We start from the raw sequence: 20,994 nt of genomic DNA, 5'->3' as shown, positions 1-20,994 counted from the left end.
CTTTTTAAAAAACCGTATTATGTGTGCATTTCATGACCCCGAAAATATTCCTTACTAGTTTAAGGTTAAAATCACAAGCAGTTCATGTCCAGTACTACCAGGTGAGCAAGGTTTGCAAATTAAGGCCTAATGGTGATTTTTTGCTTTATAATATTAAAACAATCATGCAGTCTAATTATATCAGAGTTGTATATGAACAGCTGATGTTTTCTACTCAGTATTTAGTGAGAAGCCTGGGCTGCCTCTCCCTTTGTAATGATAATTTTATTTTTCCCTCTGTCTAAACAGGAGCCTCCCTGTGGCAAGAAAAGGAGCAGTGTCTGATTACCTGTACATGGCTTGGCTAGAAATTCTCACCAAGAACCTTCCTCCAGTCTTAATGGTCAGAGGCAACCACAAAAATGTACTGACTTTCTATTCTTAGAAAAACATCAGTGCCTAGAATATACCTTGCTTGATTCCAACATCTACATCTTTAATGCCAATGGTTTATCACAGACACACTTGTTTAACCTAAATCTAAAACTTTATAATTGACAGAAAATTTTTTAAAAATCCAAAGCAACACAGCAAAGACATAGACAAAAAAATGTAAATGGTCCCTGCTGGCATTACACTCAGTACAGGTAAAAGAAGGAAAATCTACCTATATGTCATATGGTATTTTGAGCACACAAAAAAGAAATTCTTCTGATTTTATAAGGTATTGAAAAAGATTTTGATATTTATCCTAGAAATCCAAAATTAATCGCTATCATACAAAATGCATTAAATCTCTAAGTAATTATTTCAAATTGCAGTATCATAGTTGCTAGTGGGCATACAGTAAGATTAAAATGAAATGCACCAACTTGTGAGCCAAAAACCTGTATGGCATCCATCAGGTGTAAGACATAAACTGATAGAATGCAAGCAGAATACATGCAATGCCTTTTGATTGCAATATTGCCAAATTAAGATCTACACCTACAGCAGATGCTTTGACCTAAATTTTTCTGCTAATTTAAATTGATTCAATCACTTCTAATTTAGTGAAAACAAAAAAATTATATATATAAAAATATGGACTCTATTACAAAGACTTGATAATGCATTTTCAAACTCTGACATGCAATGGAATGTATGATTGAAATAATTACATGTGGTAAGCGAATTTCACCAAGAAATTAGTAAAACACTAAATATTCTGACAATTTTTGCTATGAATGTTAGGGTAAATACAATCTGACATTATACTTTGGGATAGTATGTACAGTGATTTATGTGATTTGAAAACAACAAAAACTCATTAGATGAGTTGAATGCCTTATTTTTGATTTATGTAGAAGATTTATCTTATTTCTTGACTTTCTAAATAATATTAATTACACACTAACTTAAAAAATAAAGCTAATCCATTACGTTGTGTAATTTTTCTATTTTCCACTCTGCAACATTATGGTACTTTATAATTTCAGCTGTCAAGAAAAGCAGCTTCTCTTTTTAATGGGAAAAGCTATATCCTATGTGTAAGCATTATTTAAATTAAAGACCATCAAGGAACGTGGCTAATTTATTTTCTGTAGTCTTGCAACTCCTTTGCAGAGATCAACTGACATCTAAGCCTCATAAAAGCCAGAGAACCCTGAATGTCACTAAATTTATATTTTAAAGCAGGTCTCAGCTTCCATCTTGCTTGAATTATTTGAATTTAACTTGTGGTGGATCTAGCACTCCATCTCAAAAAATGACAAATATTTGATATTCATATTTTTTCTGAGTTCAACAGCAGCAATTCAGCAGAACATGATAATGTAGCCCAGTAATCCATGCTTTATTTTCTCCATCTATTAAAGGCAGGATATTAAATATTGATATTTTCTCATAATGTTCTTCCTTTGCTTCTTACACATTTACAACCAAGCTGAAGGATCACTTTACAATCTAACTGCATCACACAAAAGTTTCGTCCATTTACCAGACTTCCTGCCCAACTCTGAGCAAACCAAAGCTCACATTCTGCACCTGCAGAACAAGGGGTTTGTTCTCTCCTTCACAGTAATGCCAGCAGTGATAGCAGAGCTTGTTACAGGCTGCCAGGTCCTTCTAATTCTCTGGAAAATTGCAATGGGCACCATCCTTTGCACCTCACTTCACACAGCACACAGATACAATCTGAATGGCACCCAGCCAATGCCAAGAAACAGAGCTTTTAGGGAGGCTCCACTTAGGCTTCTGCGTGTTTCTTACCACTCTCTGCACAAGGACCTGGAGGAATTATACACCTCTATTAAAGCCTTTAATTACGTACATGACTAGGGATTGTTTCCTAAATATTCCCAAGTACTCTAACTCTCAATCTATAGAGAACATTGACCCAAACTGTTCTGAGGACCTAAGCAGATGCAAAAAGAGAATGAGCACTAAATGAACCAGCAATGGCACTTTCAATACCATTCATACTTCCCTCTCACAAACACATTGCTGTGGGCATTGCAAAAGTACTAGCATACCCATTTCTGTAAAATTTCTTGCTTGGGCTACAATTAGAAGATGTATCCACACAACAGTGTAATGGGATAAACTCAGGATGCAACAGCAGTTAACCACCTGAAGGTGTTATTTCCACAAATTCACACGTAATTTAGACAAAGTATTTTCCGAGCAGCTTCTACTTCCTGTTCCTCACCATGATTTCTGAATGTGTGTTGACCAATTTGGAGAGCATACTAATTATGCACTATCTTAAATTGTATCTCAGATTGCAAAATTTTGTTAAAATTTTTATCCACCTACCTCGTTTCCAACTCTGTAAGAAACACTTATCTATATAAGTTATGCATAAAACAACTGCTGAATTTTACTCAAGTTAGTAACTAAACTCTAATTACATGTTTGACATCTCTAGGAAGAAATACAGCTCTAACGCTGTCTAGAACATTTTTAGCTCATATGACACTACCAATTCTGTAAGTTTATAAAATTTAGGCTTGATTTGATCAGCCATGACAAAAGCAAGCACAGATAAAGTAACCAGGGACATTAAAGTGTGAAAATACCATTGCTATGAAGCAAGAACAAAGAATATTTTGAATTTTCTTCAAAAGCCTAGGCATCCTGCACAGCTAAGCTTGTGCCTAAGGGCCTGTTAAAATGATCCACTATTGTTCCTCTCATCAGTGAATCTTGCCTTTCCCTCCTAATGTTAGTGGAGCTCCAACAGGTTTCACAGAAGGTATTTCATCATAGTTCAGAGACTACACTTTCCTTAAATCTTTTTACAACCACTGGTGAGTTGCTCATCTTGATCACATACCCCTAAAGCACAGTCCAGATTATGCTGTCCAGAACAGCATTCTTCCAATGTGCCTTTTGCTAGTTTTTTCTGTTCCCAACAGAGATTATTTTTGAGGAGACTGTTTCTTTATTTTATTTTTAAATCAGCTACCCAACAGGGTGAGTAGAAAAGCTACCTAAACAAAATGGCACTGCATTGTGAGGAGAAACAACTGCAACTACTGCAAAGAGCATGTTGCTGTCCTACTTCACACTCAAAGAAGTTTTCACTCAATCTGCATAATCACAAGGTACAAAGCTCCAGCCACTTGCATAGGAAATTTCATCGGTCTTACACCTCTGCAATTTTCATTACATCTTTGAAAAGTCCTACCAAAAGCTTTTCTTACTAGGCAATATTAATTCTCAGAAAACCTAGACATTTCTCATTTTTTCCTAATTCCATGTGGTATTTCAAGATATTTATGGCAAAAGCAGTTTCAGCAACTGTAGTTTACAAGCAAGAGACACGTCAACAGGTAACAGGAATCAGCACTGAAATTGTACATATGGGGCAAACAGCTACAGAGTTTTAGCTCCTACTGACAGTTGTGTAGTCCATCGAGACCGTGTGGCCAGCATTGCTGAGGGAACATCCCACACTGGCCTCGACTCTGCAAGAAAAAATGGAAACAAACAACTACAGCAAGCTGCAGCTCACATTCTCCACAAACAACAAGTGTAATAACCCACAGTCATGCCATTGCTGGAATTTCATCAGAGGAAATTAAGTTTCAAACAAAATCAAACACTAAGGTTGTTTGGAACAGACTAAAAAGCAATGGCAAAATTCCACAGCCCCCACACTGTACTGCAAACATGCAATCAAAAATAGACTTTCATTATAAGCACACAACATCATAACAGCCTTTTAAATTACAAACCTTAATCACTGTGAAAGAGACAGCTGTTCTAAGTGAGAATGGTGTGGGAAATCTCCCTTTTAAAGCCACAGTTTCTTCTAACAAAAATCCTCATTTTAACACCAAAACTTCAGTCGGGAGAATTTTGTTGCCATCATCCGTGAAAGAAGCCCTGTTTCTTTCTGCGTACAACAAAGCAAACTCCACTTCTCTCAATCTAGGTAAAAAGGCAGATGATTCCAGTTTATCTCAGTATTGTTTTTCAAAGTCAGGAGGAAATGCCCAATGGAGAGCAGCACTAATTAGCGATCAAGCACGCAGGAAGGTTGACTGACTCTCCACACAGTCAGCAACACATTCCCAGGACCAAGGCAAACTTTTTTTTGCCCAGACTTCCAGCATAAAGCTGGGGGGGTGGGGAGGGGGGCGGCTTCCCTTTGTAAAGATCTGGGAAAAAAAAAAACAAGTGACACTCAGCTGAGACCTTTCTCCTTAATAATACTTCGGATGACTCCTCCTCTCTATTATTCATGCGCTTCCAAGCTACCTTAAGCATAGTTTAGAAGCCAGCCTTGCCTCACCAAGCCTGGCCATTCATAAAATTGGTCCTTTTCTACATTATAATGCACGACGCAGTTTTAAACTCTAAAAAGTCCTGCTTGTATAAATAAACATTTACAATTAGATATTAGTGGGATACAATTTCAATTCCTATAGACTTCCATTTTTTGATAGCTTACATCAGAAGCCTTAAAATATTTTAAGCAGTCTTTTCACATGGGTCTGTGTTACGTACATATTCTTACTAACAGTGCATACTATTTAGACTGAAAATATTGTACAGGAATAAAAGAAAGCCTAAATTGGGACATTCTTTAAAATACCTTTCACAACTGAATGGTAATGTGTAGTAAAGGTTTCACTGCCATCTGGCTGCATTTAAAAAAAGTAACATAGCAAGGAGACAATCACATACACTTAAAAGAGTTTAAAAATCACAAAGAATAATTGCTTGACAAAAATTTAGACCAGTAGAAAGAATCCAACAGTCTGTAGCTATTTTGCAGAGAAACAAATACCTCCATTAGCCTCACCAGAGAGGGTTTTGAAACTATGAATCCAATCCCACAGCAGAGCCATGGGGGAAACCAAGAAATTCCTATTCCTGGGAATACAGATATGTCCTGTAGAATCTATCTATATATCCTATAGATAGATACATAGATATGTAGCTAGAACGATACAGATACAGGAAAAAATAAGGGGGAAATTACATCATAGATGGGATGGCAAGAAGGCAAAGTATTAAAGACAATGAAATCATGAGTCTTCTGCTCCAAGACAGAAGAACAGGGCAGGCCGAGCATGGACTGGTTTTCCCATCTACCGCGTCGACAAGAGCCGTTATCCTTTCACAAGGCAAACGCTTCTGTCATGGCCTGATCACTTCTGACGTCTCTTTCTGCCACTGCTCTGTGCAACCTGCTCTAAGAGGATCTGCTTTACCAGCAGGATTTCACTGAATGCTCCCCAGAGGTCCCTCCCAGCCCCATCGCGCTGTGACTGTGGGTGGACAGCGGCTGTTTGCAGGCAGTTTGCAGGGCAGGGCGCTGTGCTCAGCCAGCCCTGCTGTGCCATGTTGGAACAGGAGGTGTCCCCGCGGTCCCTCTGAGGGCGCCCTCAGCTCCCGCGCTCCCCGCGCCGGCCCCGCCCGCCCGTGCAGCCGCAATCGCTTCCCCCGGCAACACCGCACATCCCGCGGGGTCCGCCCGCAGCGCCGCCGGCGCATCCCGAGGAGCGCCGCGGGCCGGGCGGCTCCGGGAAGGGCTGCGCCGGCAGGTAGAGCCCAAGCAGGGGAAGAACGGGGCACCGGTGCCTCCGCCCGCGCCCAATGAGCTGTGTGGATCGCGGCGGGGAGCGCCGGGCGGGCGGTCATGGCGCGCTCCCCACACGGCGGCGGCGGCGCTATGCTGCACCGGGGCCTTCGGTGGTTCCTCCAGCCCCGCGGGCACTGTAAGGGGCAGTGGGGGAACTGGGGTGGAACAGACGCTGCTCAGCCCGCTGCCGCCGGGGGCTTTGGGGGAGACATACGCTGCCCAGGCGCATCACGAGCCCGCTCTGCGCCCCTCGGGCCGCCCGGCCGCGACCGAGGGCTGCTGTGGGGGGCTGAGGGCCCCCCCTGGCGCACGGGGGGACCCTCCCTGCGGGCCAGGGGCGCCCCGGAGGAGCTGGGCGAAGCCATTCTCACCGAGGGGGGAAATGTGTTTGCGGCGTACACGGAGTAGCCGCGGACGGCCCCTTTTCCCCCCCGTTGCCGCCCCCGTGGGCCGTGCCGGGTTTTGGCGGGTTTTTTGGCGGGCGGCTGGCCGCTCCTCACAGTGTCTCTCCCGCTCCCTCAGCCATGCCCGCCTCCGAGGCCGTGCTGCAGCCGTCCCCCAACAAGAGGCGGAAGACCTCGGGACCCGCCGAGGATTCCACGCGGCTCCGCTTCACCAAGCTGTCCGAGAACGCCTTCGCCCCCTCCAGGGGATCCCCGCGGGCTGCGGGCTACGATCTGTACAGGTGAGGGAGGGTAGAGAGTACGGCACCCGGGGCGGGAGATCTCGCTCTGTGCCGCTCGGCGAGCCCTGGCCGCAGGGCACTGGCGGCTGAGGGGGGCCCTTGCGGCCTCTTGCCGAGCTGAGCCCCCGGACAGGCTCGCTGGCCATGCAGGAGAGGAGGCCAGAGCTGAGCTAGTTGGAGCTCCCTTGCTTCTTCATCCCTGACTGTTTCCGGGTATCTGCGGTCCAGCCATGCTACAGCATGGATTTCATCAGGCATTGCAGATGCAGTCGTTGGCTAAAAGTCAGGCTTAACCCACCATCCGGAATTACTGTTGGTGCCCAGATTAGCCAGGTGCGATCCTGTCGAAAAGAAAAAATGGTAGTGCACATGGGCCCTCCTTGCCAGCACTTGTGCATTTCTGCTTTCCTCTTGGCTCTGGCGCGCTGCCTGCCAAAGGGCGTTGTAGCAGGTTGATAGTGCTCCTAGCTGGAAACCATGTGGGTTGATATACAGACTTGGGTTTTGGTTTGGTTGAATTTATAATGACGCTTGTTTAATGTTTTTCACTATGTTAAGGAATAGGATTAGCCAGACTTGTGATTGTTTGCATAGTGCTGTGATAAGTCACTAGTTACGTCTGAACTTTACTGCCACCACTTCTAACTTACCCTTTTTAGTATTACTTAGAAGAATCAGCCTTTTTCTTCCTTCATCTCTCTGACTTCTGAAGATTTACTTCACCAGCCTTCACCCCTTTTAACTCTTTATCCCTTTCATCTCACCAGGTTTGTTTTTGTTCTTTTTCCAGTGGTGCACTGTAAACCTGGAAAAAGTCTGTTTTATAGAAAACCTTTCCGTGCTTCCTAATGTTTAAAAAACAGTTCTTCATCAAGGTCAAGACATGGCAAGTGTTGTTACCACTGCCTTTCATTAAGCCTCCAGTTGGGTAGCTTCAGCAAGTTCTAAAATCTGTGTAGTGCAGAGTTCCCAGGAGAATCAAGTGAATCGTGAACTGTCAGACTGCTCAGAAAAAAAACCTTGTTGCCTGAAAGTTAACTTAATAGATTATTAATTTTGATTACAACTAGTTCATCCACTGTAGAAAGCTTAATCAGAGTGTATTATCCTTAAAGTTTCTGCTTTTGCACCAAAAAACGCACAACCACTTCACCTAATGGTTACTTTAAACTTTTTGTAATTTTTGTCTATCTTACCAATTAAAAAAGCATTTAAAACTGGCAATCGCAAGAGTATGCTTTTCAAGTGACATTTCTGGAATCTTACACTAGCACCATTAGAATGGGAACATCTTTTGTTTTAGAATCTGCATTAGATTTTGCAAATCTGTAAATATTTGTTGTATAAATGCCCAGGCAGATTAATTCTGGGTAATTTTCTACCTTAAGTTACAGAAGGAAATTTTAAAAATACTATCTATAAACTAGTGTTTCTTTCTTTACTCTAGTGCTTATGACTGTGTGATACCACCAATGGAAAAGGCTGTAGTTAAAACAGACATTCAAATAGCACTCCCTTCTGGATGCTATGGCCGAGTAGGTGAGTACAAAAGCTGTAAAAAGGCTGCAGAGTCATCCTAGAACAGGTTTAAGGCCATCGTCACATTTAGATTCTGCCTAAAGCTTTCAGATTTATTCTGCACAAAAAAGGGATGCCATATGGCTGTGTGATTTACTAAATCTTGTAACAGACATTTTCCTGTTACCCACTGTAAAATACATTTGAGGTTTGGTGTATGTCAGGGGACAAACGGATGATCAGCAAAAATGCTTGTAATCTAGCATTGTAATCTAAACTTTATAGGTTCTGCAATAGTTCATTATTTCTCTGCAATTTCAGAATTTAAATCACAAAAACTGCCTAGGAAATTGCTTGCCAAATATTGTTTTCTATCGTAACCTAAATGGATTGACCTAATATTGTTCTGAGATGATGCCAAACCAGTGGTAGCCACCAAAAATAACCCAAGATTAGACAGTCCTTGTCTGCTCCAGGTGCCATCCTTGGAGAAACCTACTCTGCAATTGGAAGTCAAATAAAGACACTTTTTTATCACTTAAAAATGGCAATTTTATTGTAGCCTGTAGCAGCTGTTATTTTGTTTAATATATATATAAACTCCTAGAGTAATTCCTGTAATACCATGTTTATTTTAAAAATACCGTGGAAACAATTCTCATTGCCAAGACTCTGTGCAAATACACTATATAACCTATATATACATCTTTAAAGAAATAAATTGTAATACATACAAAAAATTCTTTTCTAGCACCACGTTCAGGTTTAGCTGCAAAGCACTTCATAGATGTTGGAGGTAAGATTTTTGTTCTTTTTATTAAGACTTCGTAAATACTGATCACACAAGTGCCTTAGTTTCACACTGTAACGTGTAAATAAATGATGGTTTCATGGGTAGTCTGGCAAAAGAAGATGCCTGGCTAACACCTCAGGTAGAGAGTGTATCATAATTATGTTAAAACTTGATTAATTATAAAAAATACTGCTGATTCTTTAAAATAACTGTATCATACTTAGATAGGTAATGCCTGCCATAGAGGTTTTTTTTGTGTAGGCATTAAAGATGACTTCTCATATTCTGCTTTCTCCACTTTTTAACCAGCAAGTTAACCTGAGAATTGCATATTTTTCTAAATTTTCTCAGTGTTACTAGCATCTTAATTAGGAAGCAATTCAGAAATGCCATTGGATTAACCCAAAACCTTACATAAGAGGACTCTAAATACCTTTTCCACACTAGAAGTAGTGCAGAGATTACATGGTAACTATGGATCATATGCGCTACAATTTTTTTCACGATGTTGAAGAAACTAATTTAAAAAACAGGTTTTTATTCTTAAATGTGCATTTTGTGGTTAAACATTAAAACTTCAAGGTACAGTCATACTACAGTTTCCTCTGGTGTTTGTAATCTCTAATGGTAGTACTTTGTATAAGTCTGGGAATGTCTTGGATTGGCATTTAATTTTAGTATTTAAATTATTTTTGCAAGTAGACTTCAAATTACATACTTGGGACCACAGGGAGGCCCAAACTCAAGGGGGCCTGTTTTCTACTGGAAATATCTTTCTTGTATCTGAGAGAAAAACTTTAAAAAGCAGAATATAATTATTTTATTGTGCACTGGTAGATAATCTTATGAACTATGTAGTTAATACAATCATACAAAATATAAGAGTAAGCTAGTTTTATAGTCTTGGGACTTGAATGTAGCTGAATGACAATCATTTATTTACATCTCTGATTCTGTTACCTTGCCAGAGGTACAGGATTTGGATCTGTACAAATCCATAGCTCTCAAATGAAATGTTGGAGTGAAGAACAGATTTCTGCTTGACATTGAAAGAGGTGAAGTTAGCAGAGCAAATGGAGCCTCAATTTGGTCCAGCTGTCTTGATTTCAGATAGGGTGTTACTACTTAAATTAGTAGTACAGTGGTAAAGCACTTCTTGATATGTGATGGTGTTTTTCAGTTCCTTTTGCAAGACTGATTAGCATTTTTAGATGTCTCAGTATTTGCATATGTATTTTTTAATTGTGCAGTGTAAGGGATGTCAGTATGAGATACTGTAATTATTTGTTAATCCAAACATTATCCAATCTAGTCATCTCATATACTAACATTTCCTAACTGGATATCTCTCTAAACTTTTTCTTATGACAGCTGGTGTTATTGATGAGGATTACAGAGGAAATGTTGGTGTGGTACTCTTCAACTTTGGCAAGGAGACTTTTGAAGGTAAGTGCTAAGCTTGACAGAGCCTATTTCTAGCCACCTGACTTAGAACAAGAAACTAATTTCTTCAAAAGTTTATGCAGAGTCACAATTAGCTGGGAACATTTTTCTTCTCTCAGTTAACAAAACCATAGATACTTAATAATGTCCTGTCAAGGGAACATGGAAAGATTCTACTCATAGCAAATAAAGCAGCATGCAAAAAAAACACCCCCAAAACCACCACACCACCACAAAAGCCAACCAAAACAACCCTACTTAGCTAAGATTTAGATTCACAAGCTGTACTTAAGTGCAACTTTGTATTAAGTTTCTACCTTTCTCTGAAAAGAAAAATTAGCTGAGCTCTATTTGAGATAAAAGCTTCTCCAGAATCCTGGGAAACATGAGTAATAAAGAAAGGATTTTCCCTTCATTATGTTGTCTTTTTGCAAAAAGTTGGCTTTAAGCTTCAGTGCCCAGTTAAAATATTGCCAGTGTTTTTGTGGCCTCTTCTGCGTCTTCACGTAATAAGCTTCTTATGGAAGTTCTTTGAACCAGATTGGTTACTAGCGAGAAACTGTTTTCCTTTTATCAATTTGCTTTATTCCCCCCAAATTCCTGGATCTAGTTCAGAAAAGGAGCTACATTATCCATACAGCTGTCTCTCCATCTCTGCAGTACTTAGGCATAATGACACTAAAGAGGCCAGAGAATGGCAGCAGGAATGAATGCAAAGGCCTTGAGCTGGTACAGCTGCTGACACTTCACCTTAAAAGGACCAAACAAAAGTTTATCTTAACTTGTATTTTTCTGGGACTGTTAACATCTGCATAACCAAGTTCCAAACAAATGTTTTCACTTTTCCCACATCCCTATGTTCTTGAAAGGAGATGGTCTAAAGTACTAATTGTTGGCTTCTCTGAAGGAGCTAATAATATTTTAACTTTCCTGCAGTTAAAAAGGGGGACAGAATCGCCCAGCTCATCTGTGAACGCATTTATTATCCTGAGCTAGAAGAAGTTGAAGTAAGTTGCCAAAAGAAAATATTTCTGCTATTTTTAATGATTAATAGCATAAGATACTTGTCTATAAGATGAAATCTATTATATAGATAAATACTTGACTAAAATTACTTTCAGTGTTAAAACTGCATAGCAACAGTGCTAACTGAATGAAAGTCTTGATTCTTTGTATGCACTTGTGTGAATTTTTTAAGTTTTCAGAGTTCTTGAGAAACAGTTCAGTATATACTAGAAATGGTTGTCTCACAAGCATTTGTTTAAGCTTGTACAAAAGATACTCTAAAGTGTCTCACACGCTTTTTGATTTCTTAATTATAGCTCTTGTTACAAGTAAATAATAGACAATATCTGTTGTATAGAAACAAAAGGCAAGTTAAGGACCAAACCAACGTACTATAATTGATGTCTTTCAGGCTCTGGATGATACAGAACGTGGTGAAGGTGGCTTTGGTTCTACTGGAAAGAACTGAAAATTACTTGAATACGCTTTCTACATATATATATATACATATTTTGTTGTTGTTACACTATTTCTAAATTTTCATCTGAATTAGAAGTAGGATTTTTGGAGTACATAAAAATATTTCAAGTTTTATTGAGACTTCTCGGTATCTATCCTCCAGTGAATTTGTCTGCATAACGAGGAAATCTGCATGACTTGCTTGACTTTCTAGTTGATGTATTTTTTCTTTTAAGATGTTCTGTCCTTAGCAATAAGAACACATTGTTTATGTGACAATTACACTGTAATAAATTTTAAAATAACTTTATGATTTATTTGATTTTACTTGCCTAATCTAAAACGGCCAATTTTTCCCTTGCCAGTTTGTGTTAGTCTTCTGAAAGCTATCTTCCACGTTGAAATACTTGTTGCAAATTTATTAATAAGTTCCTGTATAGAAGAAAGATGCTGAATTATTGAAGCAGTGCACACAATTTGTTTTTTTTTTATTCACTTTTGTCCAGTTAACAGAGAATTCTTTTGGAATCTGTCCTAAACCTGATTCAGTAAGTGTGTGGAATTTCTTAAATGACTCTCTAACTTTTAGGTGAAAGAACACATGCAGAAGAGAAGAAACAAAAAAGTAAAGAAAAGTGACTATTTTTGCGCTTTACATAAAAGAATTAAAAAAGGCTCTGAAGCTCTCAAACACTTTTTTTCCTGCAGCTGTCTGTACTTTTTATCTGGAAGATCACAGGTAGGAAATACTGTGCTTTAAGTTTCAGCAGTGGAAAGGTGGGCCCTTTATAAACTGATATTCATACCATTCTTCTGCTTGGTAGTTTCAGCTCAGGATAATCCTGTAGGTATTAGTTTCATGTTCTTGTCTAGGACTATTTCTAATGAAGTAGGCCCAAAATCCTACACATTTTATAGATTTTATCCCACCCTCCCCCTCAAGGAGCTGGAAAATTAAGAGTAGTGTGAGAGCATTCAGATCCCTTCAGCCATGGGATAGGCATTACATTGGCTTGGCAGTGCTGAAACAGTAAGTACATTCATCTTTGTCTAGGGTAGAAGTCTTCTCTGTGCATGATAGGCTGATCAGTCTTTGCTGTTGTTTTTCCTTACCCCTCATCACAGCACTGAACTTGCATTTGTACTCCCAGGAAAAGCGCAGGAAAAACTGAGCTTGTCAGTAAGCTGCTTCAGTTCTGTAACCTGCCAAAAAGGAACTTCAATTACCAAAGGCTATTTAAAGGTCTTAAAATCTATCATCCTTTTGTGTAAAGCTGTTTCCTCTTGGCAGACTGTAAGTGAAGAGAAGGTTTTGCTGCAATTTTTAGTTTCCATGTCCCAGAGCAAAAACTCAGCAGGGGATACACTGATGCAAGTCCTTTTTAGAAAAAGATACTCTACAAGATGATCTCACTTGGAACAGCAACCTACAAGGAAGAATTTCTGTTGATGCTCATTATTTGTTGTACCTGTTAGAAACGGATCTGATTTCTGTTTCTGAAGATAATGCTAATACTACAGATTCTGAGAGAAGTATTTGCTAGAAAAAGCACTATCTCAGACGTACAAGGAAAAAACAAATTTACAGATGCATGCCTGCTGTTACTTGTCAACATGAAAACGATTATCTAAGTGTCATTACCAAAAAAGGCTCATTTATTTTGAAACTTGGTATGGTGGAGTTCATTTCCATTATTTCTCAGTACTTCTCTAGAGAAGTATGTCATTAATTTTATATTGCTGCAAGGCCCTTCCCACTAGGACCACGGAAAAGTTTATCTGAAATGAGAAATGCTTTCAAGCTCACATCTACACTGAGCTCCTCCATGTGCCCCAAACCATTGCACATGGGTAACAAATTCTGATAATTCCTGTTAGAGTGTTGGGGTTTGCTTCAATAGGAGTAGCAGATCTATGAAAGACAAATACTTCTAACTAGACAACAAGTTACCAAGGTACTGAGAGTTCTTAAATTGATACTGCTACTGCAGATCAAGGCCTGCATTTGAAACTTGTAGAAACTTCTTACTGGTACTGAGTAAAGACTTCTTATAACACCATTTACTACTTTATGGTTTAAACCAAACTATTTTTTTATTTATAGTCCCAAAATTTCATTAATATGAAAATCAATACCCTCTCAATTATTTTCACATCCCCTTTTTCCTATAATATCTGTGTTATAAAAGTATCATATCTTGGTATCTGGCAAGAGAGAAGGGACTGGGAAACAATCTTTTTCATTACTTTATTTGAGACCCATCCTACCTACATGACCTAGTTGTAAATTAGCTTTGTAATTCAGTGACAAACTGCCAAAGTGTGTCATTGAGTGCACACATTTCAGCTTGAGCAAGTAACTTGAGAAGCTACCCAACAGTGTGCAGAGGCCTCACTTACATGTTGACAGATTCATCTCCGCAGAGCTTGTCACTGAGATGTGATCCCCAGGGCTCACTGCAGTATGAAAATGAAGAGATGTAAAGCTCTTTCCAAAGTAACAAAATGAAAATCACTTCAAGTAAAAATTCTGTTGGACTATTCTCCATTATCACTGAACAGATCCAGACTTTATAATTCAGCTACTCTTATCTGCAAAAGGAGTTACCTAAAGCTTGGGGAACAATCTTGTGGAACATCCTTTGTGTAAAGGAAACATGAAGCTTCTACAAATGAATAGTAATTTGTTAGAAATTCTTATCTGCAGCAGAAAAGGGCATTTACCTGCAAGGAAAGGAAAAGGACATTATTAACTAACAATCCTTTCTTTTAGAAATGGATTTGTCTTGTTATAGGAATAGAGAAAATCTGGCCTTCCATCCCAGGTGGGTTTGGAAGAAAGTTCAGGTGCTTGGCCCCAGATGCACCTCCCTAGTTTGGGTTCTATTTTGAGATCTGAGAGGTTTCTGGTTTTTTATTTCAGCTGCAATATTTACAATAACCTCTATGTCCTTTGAAAGGTAGAATAAGCTGATGAGGGTTTTGAAGAAACATGGGCTTCCTATATAATTCCTACTGCTTAAACTCTCTACTTTTGGACAAAAATCTTAAAATAAAAATTATGGCCACAGTACCATTGCTGCCATTGATCTTTAGTCATTTTCTTTCCCCCAGAGTGTTAACCTGGTCTTTCATAGTGAGAATTCAAGCACAGCTTCCTCAGTTCAGCTACTGTTATATTGCTCTGTGGCATGTTAGGAATTTTTTATCTATGTAATATTTTCTAGATCAGCCACTAGATGGCACTTAAAGTTTGCTTTCTTTTCCACTTTTTTCCCCGAGGTATTTTTCAAAGATCTGTTCATCTATAATTAAGAGTTGATGACTCCCACTGGGACTATGTTGGCGGAAAGCAAGATGCAGCAATATTTGAGTGAAAGCAGGCAAAAGTATAACCATTAAAGGGGGAACAATGACTATAATTTAAATAAGATTTGGGTGGTTGCAGTGTTTGCATAATCCCTCCTGGCATGCAAGAGCAGTAGAGAAGCCTGTGGCTTTGCTCTCCTGCTGCGATTCAACAAAAATGGAAAATTGTAATGAACAGCAACATTTTTCCTATCTTTCGTATTCAGCCTGTTCTTACTCTCTCTTCCTCCATTCCTTTAAGTGGAATGCAGTCTACTTAAGGATTGCATTGTAATGAACATATTGTATATATACCAGTATATTATATACTGGTAAACTCCACATTGGATTTTCCAAATCAGATGCCTCTGGCTGCAAGTTCAGGATATAAATTAAAACTTAATACATGTTAATTCAGTAAGGCTGGGTGCTATATAGTAACCTGAATTATGTAAATTAAGGTTCTCTAGTTTGTGTATTGATTGCTACTCCTGTAATAATACAGTCTGGAGCTCTTATATTTGTCTTCCTCCCCACCTTCTGATTTTTTTTCTAATGTTAAATAACTATCATTGTATTTTGGCTTAAAGATGGTTAAGCAAGTTTTGGTATTAAGTAAACTTCTATGACCCTGCCTATTTCCTGTCCTGTCAAACCTTTCCTTGTAAGAATAACAGTGTCCTTTTATTTGGTGGAGTGTAGCATGATGTTTTTGGCAGGCCCAACATTTTTGACTTGCATAAATTTGTGACCTCAAGTGCAAGAAAAGTGAATGCTTACTTCAGTACCTCACGGTTTCTGCCTAAAAAGAAAAGTGTCCACATCGCTAACCATTACAATTTCTGAAGGAAAATTATCAGCACCCTTATTCCACCTGATTGCACATGACTGCACTTCCAAAGAAAAGAACCAGAAATAAAAATAAGTATTTTGCACCTAGTTATGTAAGTTACTGAAAGCCTGAAAATATAGGGCAGATTGTACTGCCTTACTGGTTTCTAGAATTGGCACACATGGCACTTCCCTCACTAACAGCTATTTGGCAGTCTCTACCTCCGTAAGGATGTGATTCTGCAAAGTGTAAATTTGGGTCTGCTGCTGGGCAAAGAATGTCATTGCATGGTTAAAGGTTGCAGGATCAGGTCTGAAGTGAATTTACGTAATTATTTTCCTAAACTTTCCCTCCATTAACTGTGTGGTTATTTAGCTCTTTACCACTGAAGTGATGCTTTTCCCCTACTCAGAACACAGCAAGAAAGCCTTTAACCCTGCCAAGTCTGAAAAACTGACAGATTAATTTTATAATTTGAGAGCTCTCATCCGGAAAGTAACTACTGTATTTTAACATGTAAAGTATGTTTAAACAAACATATGTGAGCTGTATATGCTTACTTACTTGTTTCCCCTCAGACTTTGATGGGGTTTCTTTCATTAAGTCACAAAAATTTTATATTAACCTTGGCTTTTTAGAGAACATTTGTACAGTAAAATTTGTAACAAATAAGAGTTTTGTATCAATTAATACTGCTCATAGCCTTGAAATTGAGAAAGTTATCTTTCATCTACCATTGATTGTAGCAAAGGAATTTGTTTGCTTTCATTTCATAAAAGGAAAAAGGAAAAACAAACAGACATGAATGTAGCATCCTTTGCCAGATTCTTTTAACATGAGTATTTTTGCGGTTTATGGATTCCTTCTCTGAAAGGTTGTCTTCAAGTGTCCAAGACAAAATAACTATGTGTCCTAGTTGGAAGGAAACATCTTTCCTTTGCAGCTAAACTAATTGTGCCATGTCTGGCAAGCACAGTCATATCCAGTGCTGTCTTGCTAACACTCCTCAGTCCTGACAACAACCTCACTTGCTTAGCTTACACTCTGTTCAGTGCCAAATTCCAGAGACCCTTCCTTCGGGTACAGGACAGCATTAAGGAATCCCACTTGTCAGGTTTTCACAGCAGCAAACACAAAAACACGAGTCTCACTTTCCTGTGCTCTCACATAGAAGTTATTGCTGACAGTGAGCCAAGCTGCTCAGCATTACAGGTAATTCAAGCCATTTAGATTCTGCAAGAATATTTTTCTTCATCCTATATATGATGCTGTATCTTAGCAACATACGTAGGCTAGAGCAGTCAAAGAAAATGAGATGTTTTGTTAGGGGAGAAAGTAGGATACTTCAGTTCTGTTCTTACCTTTCTTCTCAACTTGCATTTAAGGCATCAGTAATGTGAGAAAACTGAAAAAGGAGCTGTGACAATGACAAGAAATCATGGGTTCAGCAAGAAAGAACTCATTGCTCTCCCTGGATGTGAAGAGGAGGTAACTGAGAGCTCCCACTACATTATCTTGGTGAGGGTGTTTTTTTTTTCGGGATGGGTTTTTTTGTCTGGTTGGTTGGGTCTTAGTATTAATCATATCAATTAAGCTACTAAAATTCTCCGGGAAAAACTGGATAAAACTCACTGCCTGGAAGACTGCTACCAGATGTAAAGCCAAACTGCTGCACCAGGGAGGCAGCAAGATACTTGGGTTTTCATTAGAAAATCATTCCTTATTGTACATTTTGTTATCAGTTTCTAGCCAAGAAAGGCTTTAAGAGTGGCTTTAAAGAGGGCCTCATATTTCTGGAAGCTTGACAGATGTAGTGACCCACCCCAGGTCACCTGCAAAGAGCCCCCAGACTGCTGTTCATAACTTTCCCAAGTGGCATCTGAGTAAGACTGACTAATAGTCAAAACAGGCAAGCTTTCACTATTGTATCTTGAGCAGGCTGGAGGTCTGCTGTGTGGGAGAAAGAAGCCTCTGTCTGCATTTACTTTTTATTTGGATGACCTTTGAGATGCTTAGCATTTATGGGACAGCCTGGACTGAGCAGAAAAACACATCTCAGGCACTTCCAGGTAGTTTGGATCCTACAACAGGATTTTCAGTTTTTCAATTCTGTCTGCTCCTGGCTACCTGCTTGCCAACAGAACCTGCCTATTTATTTTTACATCATTATTTTATGCAAATAAGGTTGATTTTAAAACTATGAGAATCTACACCAACAACAATAATAACAAATTTGACTCTATCTCTGTCCCCTTTCTCCTGAAGTTTGCTATTCAAATGTAGAGAACTTATGTCCAAGGCATGGCTGGGTATATATTACAGCATGCAAATGATCACTGATGCCAGGGCTGCACATAAGCTAAATGAAAAATTATTACTTATTTGCAATTATTCCAGGAAATCTTGAGTAGCTGCCAAAATAATAGAACAGCTGGATAAGAAGAGGGATAACATCTGTTTAAGATGGCACTCAGGCTAAAGAAACTCATGCAAAGTCACAGCCATGGCTGTCTGCAAGACAGCTTTATCCCACTGCTGAGCTGCTGCACAACAACATGCATTGATATGTCCTAACAAAATCTGCCCAGAAAAGGGGTTACTCCTGCAGTCTCCATTATATTTGAGCTGTTGGAGAACACCAAGTGCCTCGAGAGCCACAGATCAGCAAAAATAACACCACATCAAAATCACAACTGTGGTGGGTTTGCTAATTGAGGTCCTGTTGTTGATATTAACCTGGGTTAGAAATTATGTAAGTGGAGTTTATTACAAATACTGTGACAGCACAAATTGATTGGATGAGGAGAAAGCTAAGGCTAAGTCATATCTTATGATCCCTTAGGATCTCCCTGGATAAATCCTTTTCTCCTCGTGCCTTTGCTCATTGATCTCTACCTTCTGGACCACCAAACTTCCATCTCCAGGTGTGCTACCAGCTAGCAGGCAATGGTAGGAGTGATTAAATAGGAGGTTGAAAAATTAACTTGAAACTTACTCACTTCTAATGAACAATAGAGAAATAATTTGAGCTGTATTTAACTGGTACAAAAGAAAACTGCTTATAAGTTAAGCACTGGAATCAAAGCAAAGCTCCTGCCTTGGCACCATAAAACATATTCCAATAGCCCAGGGAAAACCCATTTCTTTCTTCCATCACAGGTCTGTTAAGTTGCCTCTTCTGCTGAGAAAAGTGCATTCTATGGTCGCACTGGTCTGTGCATATTCCCTGGTGCTGTTGCTGGCAAAGTTTTATTATATTCCTACATTACATAGAGCACTGTGAAAAGGCTAAACAAAAGAAAATTACATCCAACTGCTAACAAAGACATATTTGGTATTCAGATTTCCCCCCTTTCCCATAGCCAAAGTGGCAGTCAGACAAAGGCTTCCTCTGAATCCTTGCTCATTGTGTGAAGCATAACTCAAGCAATCATCAAATGGTATTAATCATGGCCTTCCATAGCTCTGTAACTACTATCTTTAAAGTTATCCTGCATGCTAAATATAATATACAGCAGCAGAGACCTGTTAAACTGATACAGCCTTCATCAGAAGGCTAAGGGTATTGGCACTGCTTTAAAACTATCTCCATACTCAGTTAAACAGTTTCTCTGCACAGATGTCTTCGAGAAAAGTCAGAGGATTGCACATTTTAATAGCTATGGAAGTATTTTATTCCCTCTGCAAAAAATACTTGGGTTCATGCTTATTAATGCCCAATACTCAAGGTCAAAAAGAACATTCATATACTTGGCCAGAAGCATTGCTTTGCAAGAGATTAAGATGCCAGAAAGTTATGCATGATCAACAGTAGGTGCCCAAGGGACTTGAATGAAGACATTTGGAAGTATTAAATCAATAGCTGTCAAGATTCCTCTATCTATAAATGCAGTTGGTTTTAGTAAACATGTGTTGAGTGGTTTTAATTCACCTAAAGAAAATATGGTGGAATTATAGGGTTTTTTATGTGTTTCTGGGACATGAGATCATAAATTGCCAAAGAACTCTGGCACAATTAAAAGGAGTGAGAGTCAGACAGACACTTCAAACACTAGTCAGGGCAAATTCTGAATGTTTGCCAAGTGAAATGCAATTGATCAGAGTCTGTGCACTGTTTACTACTGAGAGATGACAAAAATCTGTCTGAGGAATAATTACTGAAAGAGACAGCTGTGGGGTGGGACAGAGCATTGGCCTCATATGATCTGCATACGAGAAGTCATTAATATAGAATTACATCTGAGATACAGTGTAGGCATAAGATTGAGGGAACTTCTCTCAGAGTTCCTTTTCTCCATCAAAATGAAACATAGAATGCTTCTGTTATTTCAGAGGCTCAGAGTTATTCCTAAGGGCAAGAACTACTCAGCTATGTCATACTCTCCCCAGAGAAGCTGTGGAAACCCCTCTGGCTTGATGCAGACAAACAAAGGAAAAAGCACACCACAGAGAACAGCCCAGCATTGGCTGGTAGGTTCAGTAGATGACCTGATGGGTCTTTTCCATCTATAATTTTATTCTGTGGCTTTGATACTTAAGGCCCTGTGGACATCCACAGTGCTCTTTCTTTCCTGGAAGCTTTAATAAAGATCTGGTTTGGAACTCAGAATAACAACTAATACCACTGAGCAAATGATTCTAGCGTGGGGTGAGAGGCAACAAGAATGCTAGTGGGAACATGCCTCATCACACTAGTTGGGTTTATTCCAGCCATTAACCCCTAAAACACTTGCATCAATGTATAGTAACTGGAATAGTTGTCAACATGTTGCTTACTTCAATGCAGAAAAACCCCGGTGCATAACCACTTATTGTACTGTTTGCCCAAAATACTGTTTGGATTTATAAAGCTCCCA

General features: G+C 39.3%; 2 protein-coding genes across 6 annotated transcripts in view; both read left to right on the top strand.

Annotated features, from left to right (window-relative positions):
- The window catches only part of SLC12A1 (solute carrier family 12 member 1), a 46,322-nt gene extending 44,469 nt beyond the window's left edge, over positions 1 to 1,853 (top strand). For 3 of the 4 annotated variants that reach the window (XM_085070594.1, XM_085070592.1, XM_085070593.1), the window contains exon 27: positions 289 to 1,852. In XM_085070594.1, the coding sequence (XP_084926720.1) occupies positions 289 to 424 (136 nt within the window). In that variant the 3' untranslated portion in view covers positions 425 to 1,852. Of the gene's footprint in view, positions 1 to 288 lie in introns of all 4 variants that reach the window. The other variant, XM_085070595.1, reaches the window with a different exon arrangement.
- Positions 1,854 to 5,870: 4,017 nt separating this feature from the next.
- On the top strand, positions 5,871 to 12,268 carry DUT (deoxyuridine triphosphatase). 2 transcript variants are annotated; one of them, XM_085070591.1, is made up of 7 exons: positions 5,871 to 6,017; positions 6,578 to 6,740; positions 8,188 to 8,279; positions 9,010 to 9,054; positions 10,423 to 10,497; positions 11,431 to 11,501; positions 11,912 to 12,268. In XM_085070591.1, exons 2-7 carry the CDS (start codon positions 6,580 to 6,582, stop codon positions 11,966 to 11,968), a joined length of 501 nt encoding a protein of 166 aa, XP_084926717.1. In that variant the 5' UTR covers positions 5,871 to 6,017; positions 6,578 to 6,579; the 3' UTR covers positions 11,969 to 12,268. The 2 variants fall into 2 exon arrangements, with proteins under 2 accessions (XP_084926717.1, XP_084926716.1); XM_085070590.1 differs by lacking the exon at positions 5,871 to 6,017 and adding an exon at positions 6,054 to 6,191.
- The last annotated feature ends 8,726 nt before the right edge of the window (positions 12,269 to 20,994 follow it).

The sequence above is a fragment of the Lichenostomus cassidix genome, chromosome 10, assembly GCF_008360975.1.
Source record: "Lichenostomus cassidix isolate B80296 chromosome 10, HeHo_3.0, whole genome shotgun sequence".
Classification (NCBI taxonomy): Eukaryota; Metazoa; Chordata; class Aves; order Passeriformes; family Meliphagidae; genus Lichenostomus; species Lichenostomus cassidix.
The sequence above is the reverse complement of the archived record's forward strand: the minus strand, read 5'-3'. Positions and strand labels throughout refer to the sequence as shown.